We start from the raw sequence: 18967 nt of genomic DNA, 5'->3' as shown, positions 1-18967 counted from the left end.
ACTTTAGTAAGAGCATTTAAAAGATATTAGGTCTTGATGACCTTATCTGCGCAACCTTTACTTTAGAATAACCAGTAACGGTCATTACTATTTTCAAATTTTTACCTCAAATTTAAATATTTCTAAAATTTACTTTTCTACAGTTGAAGCTCTCCAGTAATTACATCCCCATAACAAAATTAAAATGAGGCTTGTGTGCTGCCTGTGCTGCCAAATGAAGAGTCACTTGATGTCACCACCTGGTGGACACAAAGGGTCAATTGAAGTAAAGCAGTACACAGGGTCTAATAAAAAAGTACAAACTTTATTTTTTCATCTTTGCAAAGGATTGTTACCCAAGTTTTCAATAAACAAAATATAACAGCTTCTCATCGACTTGGACTGATGATAAACAAAAAATAAATCCACACAAAAAAATTAAAAAACAAAAAAAATGTGTCACCAAAACTGGAAAATGACAAGAGAAATAAAGAGACAAGAATATAATAAACAGGTGTTAAATTGCATCACAGCAAGAGCTCACAAAAAAGGACCAAAAATAAAAACTTTTCTCAATTCAGACAGTACAGGACAGCAAGTGCTTCATATCAAATATCTCAAATTCCACCAAAAGACAGCAGTGCTGCAACACAATGTACAGAAACATCTGGGGGGCAAGATATCTCACTGACCGATAAACCTCAGCCTAAACTCAGGCTGTTGCTCCTCATTTGTCAGCTGAATACCAAGCCCTTTAACAAAGTTTCACAAACGAAACGTGAGACCCCATCCCCCACACGTTTGGCAAGAAAATTCTAGTCTAACCAGACATAAAACTCAAATCTGAGGGAAGTGTCCACACATTTCCACACAAGACAGCTTCACACTGAACCCATCAGTGAAGTGTTCATGAAAAAGTATGCCCCCTTCCCTCCACCCCAAAAAAGTCAAAATGAGAGCCCACTTTAGACAAGAGAAAACAGCAATTAGTAACATGCGTTCAGTTGGTGACAGCACACATAAAAGATCAAGACAGATACAAATCCAAATAAAAAGGAATGTTTACAGCATTAAGTCAGCGTATCAAATTGAGCGGCTCGAAGAAGGGATTTCCAGTCAAATTCCCAATAGAAATATAAGCATTTTTATGGAGAGTTAGGGATTGTGGGGGAGATGTGTTCAGTGTTCTTGAACTTTTTGTGGCATTTGATGCACTAAAAACATCAATCTATCCTAAATGCTTAGTTTTCCAATTAAAGCTGATGATGCCGAGTGATGATTTTGGTGTTGGACTTCAGTACAATGTGAACTTACAATATTCTGAAAGGTACTGTAATCACAAAACCCCCTTCACATCCCCCTTCTCTCTCAGCAATTCCAAAATCTGGAAATGACCAATCATTTCCCCCCAAAATTCAGGAATTCAAGTGTGAAGTCACATGAAGGGTTTTGGCCTCAGCTCACTGCTTGTCAGCAGAGCACCAGGTTGGCAAAGAGCACCTTGCAAGTAGAGACTACATTCTTTGATACAAGCGCGTCAAGTTTCATACATACACTGTAGATATAATGTACACACCTATCAACAGTGCATAGATAACTTCACCTCATGTATGACACCACAAAAATGCATTGAAGATGGACTTGCATAAACACCAAGAACTCTAGTGCATAGTCTTTGAACTTAACAAACCAAGACCAGAATAGAGATATGAAAGTCTTTGGAAGAAAACCGGAAGCCTTCATGCTATGCCAGCTTTGAGTTGTTCACATCAGCCAAACTTTACATATTTTCATATGCAAAAAATTAACTTGATTCAGTCAAATTGTGTGATTGAGAGTTAATACCAGTCATCAACTATATGCTGGCAAATATCAGATAAAACAACATTTGGTTGATTTAGTTGTTAGAAATGTAAAAATAAAATTATGGGTCAACTTTGTTTCAAAACCGATATCAAATTTTTATGAAATTCATCAAGGGCATCCGGTTTCCTGTGAAAACCTGATAAACATGCAACTTTAAGTTTATCATTAATATAATAAAATGTTCACCTTCAACATTCAGTAACCCTGACACAAAGTAAATCATAACAAAAACATTTCTACCAAAAGATGATCACTGCAAATTGTTCAACAGCTTATTTTTAGGGGTTATTTAAATATCAAAAGCACAAACTTTTTTTCAAGTAAATCTGACTAAATTTCATCCCGCATTTATCCTCAAATTAACTTTGCAATTAAGTTTGAATTTTTCACAAATGCCTTCAGTTGTAGTTCAAGTTGGGTTTTATGGCCGCTGGCATGAGAATAGAGAAACCAGTAATTTCAAAACAAAAAAAAATTAAAATGCTGGGAAAGAAATAACTGCAACTCTTAATACCTTAAGAGAATCAAGAGCTGCTTGTTTGTGTTGTTACATTTAAATCCACTATACTGGTTCCACTAATTTGTAGCATAAATAATACTGCCAGCTCGCTAGTGACAACTGGTATCTGTGATACTGTCTCTGTATGCAGCACACAAACATGAAGGACGGACCTATGCAGAAAGCGTTTTACAGGAGACCCTTAAGTTTTCAAGTAGCCACAGACTGGCTCTGACAACAACAAACAGCCTCTGGAAACCCCATATATCCTCCTCTGCACACTAACCATCCTATGTTTCTTTAGAGATTTTACAGTACACAAATGACACTGAGCTTAACCACTGGATTTAGGAGTTGGATAATGCCAAAGAAAGTAGTCAAGCTCCTGGAGGGAATCTTACAGTGAGTAGGTATTTTAAGTGTTTGTGTTTGTGAGTAAGTGGGGCAGATCAGTTCATTGAGCAGTCTTCTCCCTCTGTGTCGGTGTCTGTGTCTGAGCAGGCAGTGTCCATGGCGACATGGGTGGGGCTGACGATGACCGCCCGTCTCTGCTCCTCCTCAGCGCTGGCTCTCCTCTCCTGAGTGCGTTCGATGTGCTGGATGGCCTGAGAAGAGAGGATGGAAAAACTGAAGGCTGCAGCAAATTTTCAGTTCACTTGAAGACTGAAAATACCTTTTCTGATTTGATAACTTCAGACTGTGATCATTTAGAGGTGGCAGAGCTATATAAAGTGACACACACCTGCACGATGGTGTCCAGGTTCTGTCTGGACGTGGACACAGTGCTGGTGTGGACAGACGGGCTCATGGTCACCACAGTGACGTGATGGTGTGGGTGCTGGGTAAGTGCCGGAGCTGGGACGATGACTGTAGGGTGATGAGTGGGGGCAGGAGGAGTGGGAGAAGCCAGCACCTGGAGGACAGACAAAATATAAATAAAATAAAAATGAAAACATGTTTTTATTACAGAAGATCCTGTGTATTGGTAACTGAGATGTTACCACTGACAAACTATAGGTGCAAGAGTTTAGAAGCTGTTTAAGCAAACTGTGGCCTCTTGATATTTGGCAGTTGCAACAAAGATGGCTATTATCTTATGTGTGTGTGTGTGTGTGTGTGTGTGTGTGTGTGTGTGCGCATGTGTGTGTTCGGTGGATGGATCTAACCTGTGGACTGTGTGTGTGTCTGTCAGCAGCATGGATCTGCTGCAGCCGTAACAACGTCTGACTCTGAATGAGCGCCTGCTCCTCCTCCACCTGCTGAGTGATTACTTTGAGACGCTCGGGGTGCAGCTGGGTGTCCAAAGAGCGTACCTGCATACAAACACACAAAGTACATAGGAGTAGTTTTTTTGACACAAACCACCCTTTCAATACCAATTTAAGACTACGTCACACATACCCAAGGCCTACAAATTACTGAGCAAATACATAAATGGAGAAAGTAACATTCAAATATTTACAAGAATCATTTTGAAAGGAAATGATGCCGATGGGAACAATAAACTAATATGCTATGCAGCTATTTCTCTAACGTAGACTGGTTTACTCATCATGAGTAGTATTATTCAGTCTGTATTGCATATTGCATCTTCTGTGTCTGAAAGGAGCTTCAAGGTTAGAGAAAAGAAAAAAAAAAAAGGTCATCTTGAATTGATGTTGGGACCTGGTTAAAAAGCCTGAATTTCAACCTTGGAACATGGAGTTTACCAGAAAAAGGTGCTTCAGTAAAAGCTGCTGTCAGTTGCATTATGGAACTATTATCAGTAAAAGTCAGTACTGCCTTATGTTTCTTGTAAAATGTGCAATAATAAACTGCTGCAATTGCCCTTTAATTTAAGGTAACAGGTTCATGTTGTCACAGCCTAATGTTTTTTTTATATTTATTTTCTAAATGATTTTAAGTCTTTGCCTTTCTACTATAGGATGTATAATTGGGTATCATGCTGTGTTATCTTCTATTCAAAGAAAATACTGAATTACTGCTCAGCTCATGTTAATCTAGCTCCTCCATCTCTACTACTGTTGCTACGGTTTACTTCCCTCTTTTGCTTCCTCTTAAAGTTTCTGTTTGTTTTTACTAACTGCTCGTTTTGCTTTGTCTTAACCTGCTGTTCAGGTTTCTTATCAGGAACTGGCAGGTGTACTGGTAAACTGGTTACACCACCACCTACCCTGAGTGTTAAAGTAACAGATAATGTAGAGGATTCATTCTGATTTGAAAGTGAAGTGGGTGGAAAAACTGAAAAAAATGAGTCTGAGCATTCTGTCACATCCTCTATAACCTAGAAATTTTCATTTCAGTTTCATAGGTTCTCTTACATGGTTTTTGTTTTTCATTCAAGTGGATTTTTATTTAGATCTATATTTGCATTGCCTTCTGTTTTAAGTTTAATTTATATTAATTTAAAAATGCACACTAAAACTTGGCATGTTATCTATTATCTGTGTTCAAATTCAATAAACTGAGCAAAGAATAGGGAACAGGACAGGTGGTGAAGAGCCTACAACCTGGCCCCTCCTTTTCTCGTCTTACCTGCTCCTCCAGCTGCATGCGAGCTGAGCGCTCCTTGTCTAGTTGTTGACGCAGCTCTAACATCTCCCTCCTCAGCTCCTCGACCTTCTCCTCCTCCAGTGTGTCTGGAGACCCAATCCCTTCATCCTTCTCCTCAGCTCGCCTCCTCTTTGGCGATGAACCACTAAACTCCTGAAATAACAAGGAGCCCATTCTAAGTTAACTGGAAACCATTCAATACACTGCCACATTGTACAGTGAATGTGCTTCAAACCTGACCAACTTACACTCAGTCTGTACAGAACATAAAAACAACACATCCGGCTTGAACTAACCTGAACAGGTAAACCAGCAACATGACAAACAAATGAGACTGGTAAATACACATTATTCACATAGCCCGGCATGACTAACTACAGACTGAAAGGGCACTTTATAGTCTTTATCAACACTTAGAAGCTCTCTAAATATGACATTAATGTTTGGCTGCACCAACTCTTGCCAAGATGAACATCTTTAATATCTGTTTTTTGTCCATTTCCAGCCCCTAAAAAAAAAATTAACCTCAGCAAGAAGCCTTATAAGAGCACCTACCAGATTAACACACACACACACACACACACACACACACACTGCCATGGTCAACTAGTCTTGAGACTTTCACTGTGTCACACCTATGCTAAACAGGCAGATGATTTTCCATTTGACTTTGGCTGCTCACTCTACCTGAATATTTTCAATGATCTTAAAACTAGCCTGTGAGAAATCATCACAATAATCATGTCATCACTGCGTAACTATAGTGCATTATCAAATAGCAACAGTGTCACTAAAGGCAACACGAAGATAAAACAGAATTGCCATTACTGCAACCTGGTTTTATCCATGTAGTGTTACCTGAATGAAGCGCTTGAGCTGGTTGTTCTGTGACAGGAGCTGTGTCTTTTCCTGCTCCAACGTGAAGATGTAGTCTGCTGTCTGCTGCAAGATGGCTGCCTGGCAAGGACAACATCAAAACGTGAACACAGGACACATGAAAAACATTTTCTTCCATTAATTTAATGCTTCTTTCTACATGTCATGATCTACGCCATAAAATGGGAGATCTTTTATGTGTGAGTTTCTGCATATTTGCAGTACCTTGCTGAGTTTCTCTCCATCTGTGTGGGGCAGAAGTGTTTTGAGGGACTGGAAGCCTGCATTGATGCTCTGCATGCGCCGGCGTTCATTGCTGTTGGCGATCTCACGGCGAATTCGTCTCTCCTGGTCTTGGGCCGTCTCTGGACTGAGGGGGATGTTAGCCAGGCTGAGGGAGTCGAGTCAAAGAAGGGAAACAATCATCATTCTGTCCATGACGTCCCTATATCTAGCAAGGTTATATAGGCTCCTCTCTGACATTGTTTTGTTTCTATTTTTTTTATGTAAAAGTAAACATTTCCACTTACAAACTCTTTTAACAAGCTTACAGACAATCCAAGTGCAAGAAAAGAAGAAGACCATGAAACAGACAGGGTAGCAACTATCAATAATTGTCATTATTCAGAATTAGAATCAGATTTATTCCCAAGTATGTCGGACATACAAAGAATTTAACTCCAGTACAGTAACTCTCCTTGTGCTTGTCACAACAGTTCACACAATATTTAAATAGATTAATTAAATACAAAATATTGTCTAATGTTCTAAACATTTTCATGACTAATCTTTTGGTTGTAAAAGAAGAGTTTGAAAGTGATCACTGCAAAATCAACATGTTTTAAGTGACTGATCTGTGTGAGGCGAAAAAAGTTTACCAAGCTTATAGTGTAAGATCAAAAGAAGCAGCAAATTCTCACATTAGAGACCATGATACCATTATGAAAATGAAAATACATGGAATAGATAACTGAAAAACTGGAAACTAAATGACTTATTGAGAAACCCATGGCAGCTAGCAGCACAGATCTCAGAAATATTTACAGCTTTGGGCTAAATAAAGAAAACTGACAATAAAATTTGCAGTTGGCAGCAATCTTTGACACGTTAAACATTTAACCTAGAGCCTTACCAGGCAATGGCCCTGACCTCTGTACATTCCTCAGTCAAGCTGTGTTGAGGTCTTTGATTTTGACTGAACTCAGTGGCCCCTTACACACCTCAACCACATGAGGTTGGATGCTATGGGAGTAAAACCTTCTCTGTCATATTTACTCAGGGAGAAATAGGTGACCCATTAAGGCTAAAGAAGATCCTGGTGCCTGAAGCACAAACCTGAAGAACAAGTTCTGGGATGTTTACAAAAATAAAGTTCAGACAGAGGACACTTGGTTCTAAATAGTTCTTTTATGTAAAAGATGAGCCTGTGGGTGTGCAGCCACACTAATATCGAGACCTAAACTTAAATAGTCTGGTTTGATTTCAAGCTAGAATCATCACTTTCCCAAAAAAGCTAAAAACCAAAGAACACAACTTAAAAAGAAAAGTCCTGGAGGCCTCTATTAGCCCCTAATAACAATTATACATGTAGACCAAGGAGCACAAGAATGTCCAAGGAAATAAAAGGAATGAACTTTGTCATCTAGTGCTGTTCAATGTACAAGTCATTTCTTACAAATGTAGTGGAATTTCTTGCCTTTCTACTGTATTTGACACATTGGTTGTAGTGTTCTACTACTGTAGTAGTCCATATGATGGCAAGACCCATTAAAGTAAAGACAAATGACAGTATCATTACATTAAGACATGAATGTCAGTCAGCCTAAAGTTCAGCAGTGGGATAACAAGTTATGTCGCGTTATCAGCCTCAGAAACTGCCTACTGCATTACATGCATCCCGACATCAGCATGCTCCATGCTTTCAAAGCTACCTCCTGAGTGAATCAGACATTCATGGTCAAAGAAACCATTGTTGAGGGAGAACAAAAAGAAGAGACTTTGAACAAGGATTGGATACTAGATCAGTAAAGACCGGTACTTTGGCCAGGTTATAACTTCCTACTTCTTGGCACCAACCACAGTCTTTGTGAGACTCGGGAGTAAGAATGGTAACGCATTGTATGGTTTCCACCATTTGTGCGAGCAGCTCAGCGTCAACACAAAGAGTTAAAGTCATATTTGTGTATGAGTGATTACAACACTGGTACAGATCTATTATCTGAGTGAAACATCACAGGAAAAACAAAAACAAAAAAAGAGACCACCACATCTGTCCCACACAGCTCAGAGACACAGAGGAGGAGACATGATGGTGTGGAGACACTTTGCTGTTGATGCTGGTGTTGATCTACTCAGGAATTCTGTGTGCCACAATAATCTGAGCTAACCCAAGCAGAGGTGGTTTGGGATGAGCTGGACAAGAGTGAAGGAAAATCAGCCAACAAGTGCTCAGCATATGTGAGAACTGCTTCAGGAGTGTTGGAAAAGCTTTCCAGGTGACTACCTCATCCAGAGAAAGCCAAGCTGTTATTGAAGCAAAGTCTAAAATGAAAAGTGTATTTGGTTTTGGTAAACACAAAAAACTTCCTACACAGGGTGTTGTTTCATAGTTGTGTTAAAAGACACCAAACTTTTAGCTCATACTACATCCCTATATTTAACCATATCTGTATAGATGTATAATAAACCTGCCTCCAAACTACATATTTCTATTGTTGGAGATTTAAAACCCTAGACAAATATTTGTTTATGAGTGATTACAACACTGGTACAGATCTAATATCTGAGTGAAACATCATAGGGGGAAAAAAAAGCACCACATCTGTCCCACACAGCTCAATGTGTCTGATTTGCTGAAGTTTGGGGGTGAAATCAGCTGTTGGACCTGCAACATGGCCGCCGGAGTGAGCGCCTGGGCGGCCGCAGTAGAGAAATGTGCCTCGGCTGCAGCAGCAGGCCCCCTGCACCCGGAGAACAATGCTCTCCGCCGTTAGCACCGAGCTAGCGTCTGCGTTATTAACCCGCTGCTAACATTTAGACACATGTGGCCGCCGCTGCAGCTACAGGACGACTCGCTGCGGTGAAAAGCAGCTGGCACATGCGAGCAAAAACGAGTCCACACGGTTAGACAAGGCGGACGCACAGATAACGTGAGCTCTTAAGTTAGCTGAGCTAAGCTAACACGACACAGCCATGGCTGCTGCGCGGAGAGTTACTACAACACGCATGCACAATAGCCGAAAACTAAAGTCTCATATCTTTATTTAGTATATACGAGCATACACATGAATAAACGCTATATACAAATAAATCATTAAAAACTACAATAAACTACGTTGTTAAGAATGGGGTTTGATATAAATCAGCGAGGCGGCGTGGAGCACGTTAACTAACTACCACGTGGTTGGTGTTCAACTGGACGCAAATGTATCGATTTCACCTCGCTGATTTACATATTTCTGTGCTGAACGGCCACAGACGTGTTTTGTAGAGTAAAACATGCGGTTCGGCCCACAGATGTGGTGGCGCAGACCAAACCATGTGCCGTACGCTGCCCGACAACAGCAGCAGCTGGCGCGACAACTCAAAGGTTACACAACCGAGCTTCTGCTGCCTCTGTGCGGCGGCGGAGCTAACAGCTAGCATGCTAACTGAGTCACACACATACACACGCTGCAGTCACATGAAAGACGATTTGTGCGAGCAGCTCGGCGTCAACACAAAGAGTTAGCTGCCCACCTGCACAGGCCTCCTATCACATCCTTCTCCGTCTTCTTGAACTGCTGTAAGGACGGTATCTTCTCTGTCGGCATCATGAAATATTCCATGCTTTCACAGCCACCTCCTGTGATCCGTGGGCTCTGGTTTTCCTCCCTCCACCGCTGTCCCCGTTAAAAAGATATGGACTTAGATTCTTCTACCGCGGGCTCTCGCTGCACTCCTCAGTGTCGCAGATCTAAAATACCGCTTCAAAAGCTGATACTCTGAAGAGACGAGCTACAAAAACTAAAGTTAAAGCTGTGTTGCTTCCCACAGCTGATGGGGTTCCCTCCAATGTGTGTGTGTGTCTGTTGCCTCCGCCTACTACGGCTCTGTGAGTGTGTGTGTGTGTGTGCAGCTGATCTGTGTGAGGCGGGAAACAGCTGGTTGGAATCAGAGCCGTTTTCCGGAAAGCAGAACAAACAGGCCAGTAAGAGTCAGTGAGTCACTGCATAGAGCAAGTCTAACCCCCAGAGAGAATACAAGCTGTGGGCCCTGAACGAAAACACCAAACACTAATAATTACAGAGTAGTGAGAGGAAGAAATCAGGGAAAACAAGTCCCAATTAACTAATATTACTGAGTATAATAATCCAATCTAATCCAATATAACATAATCTAATCTAATATAATAAAATATGATATGATATAAATTCAGTCTCCATTGTCCATATAACAAATAGGAGGTCCCACTCCTATACACACTGTACACAGCAGGATTTATGTATGTACGCCACATTCAGATGTATTACGACAATACCGGCATTGTTGCATGCAGGAAAGAGTAAGTAAAGGAGTTCAGGGGTCTGATAAACTCTTTCAGTGACTGGAGTCACAAAACTGCCTCCTACTGAACACTTCTAAAAATGGGACTGAAGTGGTGGCAGCCTACAGATATTTAGGTGTGCACTTGGACAATAAGTTGGACTGGTCACTGAACACATATAAAAAAGGGCAGAGGCAACTTTTTCTCCTAAGGCAGCTTAAGTCCTTAGACGTCTGCAGGAAGATGCTGCACATGTTTTTACCAATGTATGGTAGCAAGTGTGCTGTTTTATGCTGCAGTCTGCTGGGGAGGCAGCATAAAACAGAAGGATGCAAGGCAGCTGGACAAACTGGTGGAAAAAAGCTGCAGGATGATACAGGAGATTCTTCATCCACACTGCCATCAGGCTCTACAACAACTCAGCCAATGGCAGATGACTAACAAACATCAACTGGACTGTTATTGACAATGTTTACTTCTTTGGGGTTGTGTGTTCTCCCTATGCCTACAGGAATTTTCTCTGGGCACTCTGGTTTCCTCCCAGAGTCCACAGACATGCAGTTTAGTGTTAGACTGACAAACTGTCCAGGGTGCACATTGCCTCTTGTCCAATGCCAGCTGGGATTGGCTGCAGCCCACTCTAACCTTGAATTGGACTAAGTGGTATAGAGAATGGATGGATGTCCTTTATAGCTATCAATTGACCATATTAATAGATGGACTGATCATTTCATCTGCACTTGGTTAAGAGCTTGAGTCCCATATCATCAAAGACTGCAGGTTTAACGTGTTGCAATGTATTTGTGGTAATTAATTGCAGATTTGGTTGTTTCTATGTATCCATCACTAAATCATATTGTCAACTAAATTAGACGCCTGCATAATTGCTTTCCTCAACCTTGAGGCCCCATCTTATATGAGTCTCAAGTTACATATTAAGTTAATGTGTATTTTACAAATAAAATTGTGCTTAATAGGCATTTTTCACAGTAGACATTTGGATTTGTAGTAAAACAAGAACAGGTGTTATTTGTAATATTAGCAATGGCTCTGTTCCATCTGTTCTCAGCAAGACATGAGTTTGACAGTAATGTAACAATACTAAAACTGAATCAGCTAAATAAAATGCGGCTCTTTGTACTTTAGTTATTTATATACCTGCTGCGACATGTCAGCGTTATTTGTGAAAGGACCTGATATGTTGCTAAAGTAATGACTCAACACTAACAAATGCATAAACAATATACACAGTGGGAGTGGGAGAGACAGGGCGTGCTGGCAAAACAATCAGTTACTTGAAATAATCATTGACTTTAGGTACAGCAGTTTACAGTATTGTGTGCAGTTTTTAATCATGTTTTTTTATGTGTTAAAAACTGTAAAATCCATATTTTGCAATAAAATAAACATGTAGGTCATGTAACAATTTCCTATGCAGGGAAACGATATAAAAGGCATCACATTTAAAATATACTCCTCATTAAGTCCAGTATACTACAGCAGGTGGCAGTAATGCACCATAGCTTTGATTTCCAACCACCATTTTATAGAAAAGCCAGAACATACCCTGAATGTTTGTTATAGGTGTATTTAGATTGAAAAACATCAGAAAACACTAAAAACGATGAGGAGCTGTAAACATTATCTATAAAGGTCATGCATATAGTTGATATATAACCAGTGGGTGACATGGAATGGTAACCTTTCAAAAAAGTGAAATTGATAAAATAATTTTCTGGGGCTTATATTGAATTGACATTAAATGAAGGTCAAATACAACAGTAATTTCAGCTGTAAATAAAAAGACCAGATAGTGGCAAACCACTTACACCGACCACAAACTCAAGTGTCATACCGCCAGCACGAGAGATTTAGTTAAATTGTTTCATATATCTTGACTTCCAGATTTACTAAAGTTTTGCCACACTTATTTCCTAAGTCTGTAAATGCAGTATTGCTCAATAGGGTAAACCAACACACTTGCAGTTGTGTTTCTTAGGATTTTATTTTTTCCATGCGATATAAGTTTTGCTATAAAACAACAAAAATTAAGATTCTATATTGCCCAATAAAATATTTGGTCCTTACTTTTCAGTTTCTTTCCATTTTCCTCACATTATTAGTCACAAGTATGACACAGTGTAACACAAAGAGCCAAATATACAACATTCCTCCATTCCCCTAAAATACAACAGAAACAATACAAGCCTGATAATAACACTACACTTACATATGTTACTGTATGCTAAACATCATCTGCAGTTCATCTGCAAAGAAAGCACCAACTGAATATTACAGCTTCACATAAGGCATTCTTATTGACTCAAAGAAATATGGATACAGAGCAGGATATCATGTTACATGTAAGCAGCACATATATTCAATTGCAAATGCATCTGCACCCTATGTAGTGTTATACATTTAACATTAAGCAAGCAAACATTTATTTTACTGCAGCAGATGAGTAGCCCCAAACAGCAGTTACTCTGCAGATTCATAGATTAATAACATCTTAAATCTTGGAATATCTTTAGAGCCTGAATATCTAGAAGAGTTAACATATCAGCATAAAGATGAGTTAAGTCGATAAAATTACAAGTACATTATCATCCAAACAGGCCTCTTCTTTGGCAAATACAAACTTAACATGACAAACAAATAAAAATCAATAACAGAAAAAAGCGTTGCATGACATTCAAACAAGCAAAAGCATTCAAACTGCTGTAAAGTATGATTGTCATTCTCATGTAGTGCCTGTAAATTACCTTCTAATTGACCCTGTTAGGATAAATTCCTTAAGTAAAGTTTCCGATCATAAATCTAAATGTAGGTATGACCATCCTTCATATGTACCATGTTTAGAAATGCCATCCTAAAGAACCTGAAACCTGATATTAATCCATGGTCACTCAGTAGATGAGGTGCCTCCTATTGACAGTGATGGTCTGGTCCTTTTCGCAGCAGATTCCTCCACAGTAAAAGTGTAGCTATACTGAAAAAACAAACAAACAAACAAACAAAACAATATCAACAACAAAAACATGACAAAGTAAGTATGTTCTTTGCCAAGATATAAAAACATGCATCCAATTTTGATATTAAGAGTGATAAGCTGAGAGTAAAAGACAGATGTTCACTAACCTCATTTTCAATGTCTTGGAGAGACTTTATACGAATGTTGTTTAACTGAGAGTTCAGCTGCGGGGTCTGAAATAGATACAACAAAGAGATAGAAAGGTGAATACATGTTTATATTACCATAGATACCTAAGGTGAAATAAGGTAGAATGGGAGGTTAAGTTAGAGAAAAACAGCAGCTACATTTTCAATGAAATCCAACTAAAGTATTGTTGAAAATGTCCAACGTACTGTGCTGTCTGCCTGGATATCAAACTTTGGATGCAGACAAAATGGAACTCCATCTAGAGCTGCAAAGGGTGAAGGAAGGTTACAGGTGAGTGGGCTGCCAGCAGTGAGAAACTGTCAATAATAGCATTCCTGTGTATGAGGATGGACTTGGAGCACCTGTAATTCCATGGATACTGCTGTCAGCAGGTTTGTCCACGTTGTCATTGTTGTGGAGGATCTGGCGTCTTTGACTCAGTTTGCTGGGCGGCAGTGGAGGAGGAGGGTTACTGTGGAAGCAAAAAGAAAGAACAACATGAAGACATGAACTGTGTTATTATTAGTTTCTTATTTGTACCTATATTTTTATAGAGACATGATATTTTTTACCTCAGCGACCGCAAAATTTGTGCATAATAATAATCTGTTATTGTGGTTTGAATTGGCTGCATTTGAATCTTTACAATTTTCTTTAAGTGTACTGAAGGACTTCTATATTAGACACAAATAAGCAGTGTACCTGGGTCTGAGAGGCTGAGGAGCAGATGGCTGCTCCAGTGAGAGTGTACGGAGATCCAGGCTGACACGGCGGGGCTTAGCTTGGGGTACAGGGGCAGAAAAATGTCCTTTTCGGCACCACAGCACATAGCCATTAATGTCTCTGAGGAAAAGGCACATTTAATGACGTGTTCATAACTTTATAAAGAAGTACTGGATACACAACTGAAACCATGTGAACTTCAATAGTCTACGCCTTAATAAAACTGCAGGTCAAATGTTTCTATGTGAATGCTACCAACCCCACATATGTGTAGTGCTGCAACATCATTTTGCTTTTGGCTGTCAGTTTGATATCCAACACAGCTGTTTCCACACTGCCCACTGGGACGATACGTATACAAATACGTTTCTTCTTCGAAACACTAGCTTCTGAACATACAAAGAGAAAATGTCAATCAGACTGCAACAGTGAGCAAACAGGCACACTCCTACATTTGTATCAAATATTAGAAATGTGTAAGTAGAGCTATGTGCATGTGTATGTGTGTACTCACTCTGTTCAAGGTGTTCTGCTATATAGCAGTAACCATGAGGAATAGAGTCCTTGTCTGAAATAAGCTGAATGTCTGACACTAACATGCCACTTGTCAACTCCTATAAAAAAGAGAAAGACATCCAGTCAAGGGAAGACAGTAGAGGCAAGTGAATAAAACAAAGCGCTATGGAAAGACATACAGGCCAAACTGCAGTGATTCATAGACAAAAGTAATACGATTATTAAAAGCATCTCTCTTTCTAATTTGATCTCTGTTACCTTGCTGTAACAGAGGTAATAGCCAGACTTCATGGCAAAGCCACGTGTAAAGTTTGCCGACGCTCCATCTTCTGTGATGCTGATCTGCAGAAGGACAGAGAGACTGAGCATCCTTGGATATAGCACACCTGACAGTATAAGCATGTCCAGTTACATTACAATTACACAACCAAAGGCATAAAGAAAGTAACTGGTGTTAGTGGTAGTTCAAAAGTTGGACTGACTGAACAGGAATAGTAAAGAAGTGACACCTGCACACAAATATCGGTGTGCTGGCACTACTCCCACACGATGGGCTAACTATTTATTAGTAGGCAGTACTTTAAAAAACACTTTAAAAAGTGCCTGGTCCACTCCAAGACAAGATGATAAAATTGTACAATAATTATAGAACCACTTGTTGGTGTTTTTAAGTCACAAACATAAGACCTTTTGAATTCAGTACATATGTAATATCCTATTTTGTCCAGATCTTCAGGTAGTTTACAGTCACTTCGCAGCATGTTTAACCAACCACTTGGTTTCTGAAGGTCAGATTTCCAGCTTACGCAAACACTCAAACTGTCCTAGTTAAAGTCTGATGCTCATTAGTTCTGTACCTTGCTGAGATGCTGTATAATGTACCTGACCTCTGTCTATAATCCATCTATCCTTTGGCTGTGCTGTTTATCCTACAGTGCTGGTCCCAGCTGGCTGTTTAGGCAGAATGGAGATGGTTCCAAAGAATATTCTGAAACACATTTCCTGTAATTCCCACACAACTCTAACATGCAAACAGTTTGACAGTTTGTGGTCAGTGTTGACAGTAACAGGAAAATAACCGGTTCCTCTTTATTTTGTAACAATGTAAATGGCTGAATATTGTCACTCGTTCGTTTCTCTTAAGACTGATGAAGCTACTCCGATGAGTAGTGAAATGTTTTGACCTAAAAACTACAAGTCCAGTTGCTGTGACTCAACCTGGATGTCACTCTGAAAGTGATGTGCAGTACAATTGTAATGTGGATATTTAATCTACATCTCTGTTTCCTACCAGGTTGAAACCTTTGGGACAGGTGCTGTTGTTAGAGGTCCAGGCTACTGCTGTAATTGGCCGCACCCCTCCATGCTCCACTAAAGACATCTGAAGAAGAAAAGAAAAGTAATAAGTATATCAGAAAATTAGATGGGGAGGAGAACAGAAATTCAGATTTGTTTTTTTTAAATGGTTGACACAAACATGAATGTAAATAATATAAATGTAAATAACTTAAAAAAAAAGAATCTTGTCCGTCTTCTCATTTCCTACAAATGATAGTATTGTGGTAGCAGAGGTTTTCATTGTGTTACCCTTGTGGCTTACTGACACATCATGAGGGCAATGCTGTTGTGACCATGTGACAAAAAGTTGGGTTTCACGGAGGTTAGCAGGCTACAATTAAGTTTACGAATTCATGTTCCCTAAGCTACATTGTCTAGGACAGAAAGATCCTATTCAGTCCAAACACTAATGTTATCATTAAATGTTCAAGGGCAGAAAGAAACTATCCAGTGCAAGAAATCATCCCTAACTACCCAGGGCAGTTCTGCACATACCTTTACATTAGATTTTTTTGAGCAACTCAATCCTGTTGAAACTAGCTTTGGTTGATAAAGCCCTATCAATGCAGATTTAATTTTACATTTTGATATTGATATGTATCATAACATTAGCCATTTCCTGTCAAAATGAATTGAAATAAAAAGGCTGTGGAGTTGTGGAGAGATAGACTTATTGTAAACTGTTCTTACAGTAATTTGTAATTCAGATAAGCAGTAACTGACCTTGTTTTTATTAAAACAGCCATGCAATGCAAGCTGCATTGTTGTGCATCCCAACTATATGGTATGGACAGTAAATTTATACTGTCTTATGTTAGCCCTGACACGCTTTGATTTGTGATACAATTAAGAGCTTTCTATTGGTGAGTTCTATTAAACCTCTTTTAGTATTATTTTAGTTTTTTTGCACATTGTCCCAGTATATAGAAATACTAGAATCAGATGCCTACGTGCTGCTGAGATAAAAATTTAAAACAAATCAGGATAAAACAAAAATCTTTCAGATAATTTTGTATAAATAAAAAAGTCACAGAAACTAATGAACTAAACGTGAAATGTGAATGGACAACAATGGGTGAGAAATGCATTTATTTAGGCCACTTAGTTGCCAACACCTATTTTGATATTTACATAATAATAAATAATAACAAATATATACGTGTCATATTTATATAATCCTTACATACACTATTTTGGTATCAGGTTGGGACCTCAGCTTTCCACCTCAGCTTTAAATGCATGGAAATCAACCATGTCTAAGTTTTGACTGTCATTGCTCTGCCAGCAACTACACGTCCATCTTTCTTAAATTCACATTTACTGTAGCGTATTAATTGATGATAAAAGTAGATTACTGATAAAGATGGATCAGGTACGACAGCCCATGTACTGAGTTACACGTCAAGTCGAGCTTACTCTACAATAGTAACGTTAACGATTGCTCCATTGACAAAAACCAGTTCAAACTGATCTTAACTTTTTTGTTTGTTTCGTGGGACAGCAGATAAAATAACAGAAACACAAACCTACCTTGTGTCTGTGTAAGCTTCTGTTCCTTCTGGGTGTTATTGATTTAGAAGCCAAACAACTTTGTAGATTTCAAGTCGGAATTTCTTACTCTTCCTCGTCAAAGCAGGAAGTACTACTTTTATTCTGACTCCAACTCCCATGAGACCACGGGGCAAAACGTCACATGACAGATGTCAGGTCTGAACGCAAGAGGGCAGCCGTACAACGGATCTGGTTCCTACTTGCTATTAGGTTGTGGCCACAGTAGCATCTCATAGCCGCACAGGATCCTTCATTATCTTGTTCCCATGCTTTACTAAATTGTAGCCATAGACTAGATGTTCTCACCAGAGAGGCGCTATAAAATATGAATGCACACATCCACATTTCTTAAAGCATAAGGTTTTTCTGACAGGTCTTTTATAAAGAAGAGACTAAATATTTGGGACCTTTTAAAGACATTTGTGTCCTTATATAAAATCAGCAGACATGGAGTTCTGAACCACAGACCACAGAAGAAATGGAAAGTTAATAATACATTGGCTGTTTTGGTCTTTTCATGAGATGTGCTGACAAAAAGACAAATAACTATGCCCTCTATGTTCATAACAACAGCAGTGGGTTCAAATCCACAGGAGGACACTACTGTAATGTGTTGTTCTAAAAATGTGAATAACCCAGTAACAAATACCCAGAGAAAGAAGTCACTCTTCATCCCAGTGCAACATGGAGGCAGCTGCTTAGTTCCTCAGGCTCGCTCCATGTGGTTCAGTAGGAATAAGACACTTTGACAGTTCCAGACAATACACAGTGAGAATAGACACTGACTTAATGCTGTGTGTGTGAAATTGAGAAAAAAGCACACACACACTTGATAGCAGCATCCAGAGGTGCCCGGGTCTGTGTTGGTATGGCAACATGCCGAGCAGACCATAGGTGGAGTTTGTTAGAGGGGTGTTAGTGCAGCTAGACTGTTCCATCTTGACGAATAATGAGCACTTCGTGTTTATTCAGAGCATTTATCTTTATTGGTTGATTGGCCAATTAATGAGAATGAACCAGCTGCAATCTGCTGAGACTAAAACAAGGGGGAGAAGGGTCTAATTGCCAGAAGTGAGTGCAACTGTGAGTGTCTTATTAGCTGCACATCTGTGTGTCCGCTTGTTGGGAGAGCATGTAGCTGCCTGTGTGTGAGTGGCAGTAAATAGAAGAATGACAAGCTGAGAGCACAGCTTCAGCCACTCTCTTGCTTAATACTGTGCTGTGGCCTACATTCATCTCTTCCATCAGACTTGTGTCCTGCATTTAAGCTTCTCTGCAAACAAACACACACATCTCATAAGCATGAAGTCTCTATGTCAGTGAATTAAGTAGAAAATATACCATAATGCCTGGCCACAGATGCAAGGCCTGCCCAGAA

The 18967-nt window shown here is 39.5% G+C and overlaps 2 protein-coding genes across 2 annotated transcripts; both read right to left on the bottom strand.

Annotated features, from left to right (window-relative positions):
- Positions 1-283: 283 nt before the first annotated feature.
- LOC113128611 (transcription factor AP-4-like) lies at positions 284-9891 on the bottom strand. Its single transcript, XM_026304068.2, has 7 exons — positions 9512-9891; positions 5999-6164; positions 5756-5854; positions 4880-5050; positions 3511-3657; positions 3087-3257; positions 284-2949 (listed from the first exon to the last, which is right to left on the bottom strand). Exons 1-7 carry the CDS (start codon positions 9598-9600, stop codon positions 2794-2796), a joined length of 999 nt encoding a protein of 332 aa, XP_026159853.1. The 5' UTR covers positions 9601-9891; the 3' UTR covers positions 284-2793.
- Positions 9892-12284: 2393 nt separating this feature from the next.
- On the bottom strand, positions 12285-17696 carry mvb12a (multivesicular body subunit 12A). The gene is made up of 10 exons (XM_026302316.1): positions 17569-17696; positions 15992-16081; positions 14959-15042; positions 14699-14798; positions 14444-14573; positions 14164-14304; positions 13824-13933; positions 13668-13726; positions 13440-13505; positions 12285-13290 (listed from the first exon to the last, which is right to left on the bottom strand). The coding sequence occupies exons 2-10, from the start codon at positions 16079-16081 to the stop codon at positions 13204-13206; spliced, it is 867 nt and encodes a 288-aa protein (XP_026158101.1). The 5' UTR covers positions 17569-17696; the 3' UTR covers positions 12285-13203.
- Positions 17697-18967: the final 1271 nt, after the last annotated feature.

The sequence above is a fragment of the Mastacembelus armatus genome, chromosome 1 (assembly GCF_900324485.2).
Source record: "Mastacembelus armatus chromosome 1, fMasArm1.2, whole genome shotgun sequence".
In the NCBI taxonomy this organism is placed as follows: Eukaryota; Metazoa; Chordata; class Actinopteri; order Synbranchiformes; family Mastacembelidae; genus Mastacembelus; species Mastacembelus armatus.
The sequence above is the reverse complement of the archived record's forward strand: the minus strand, read 5'-3'. Positions and strand labels throughout refer to the sequence as shown.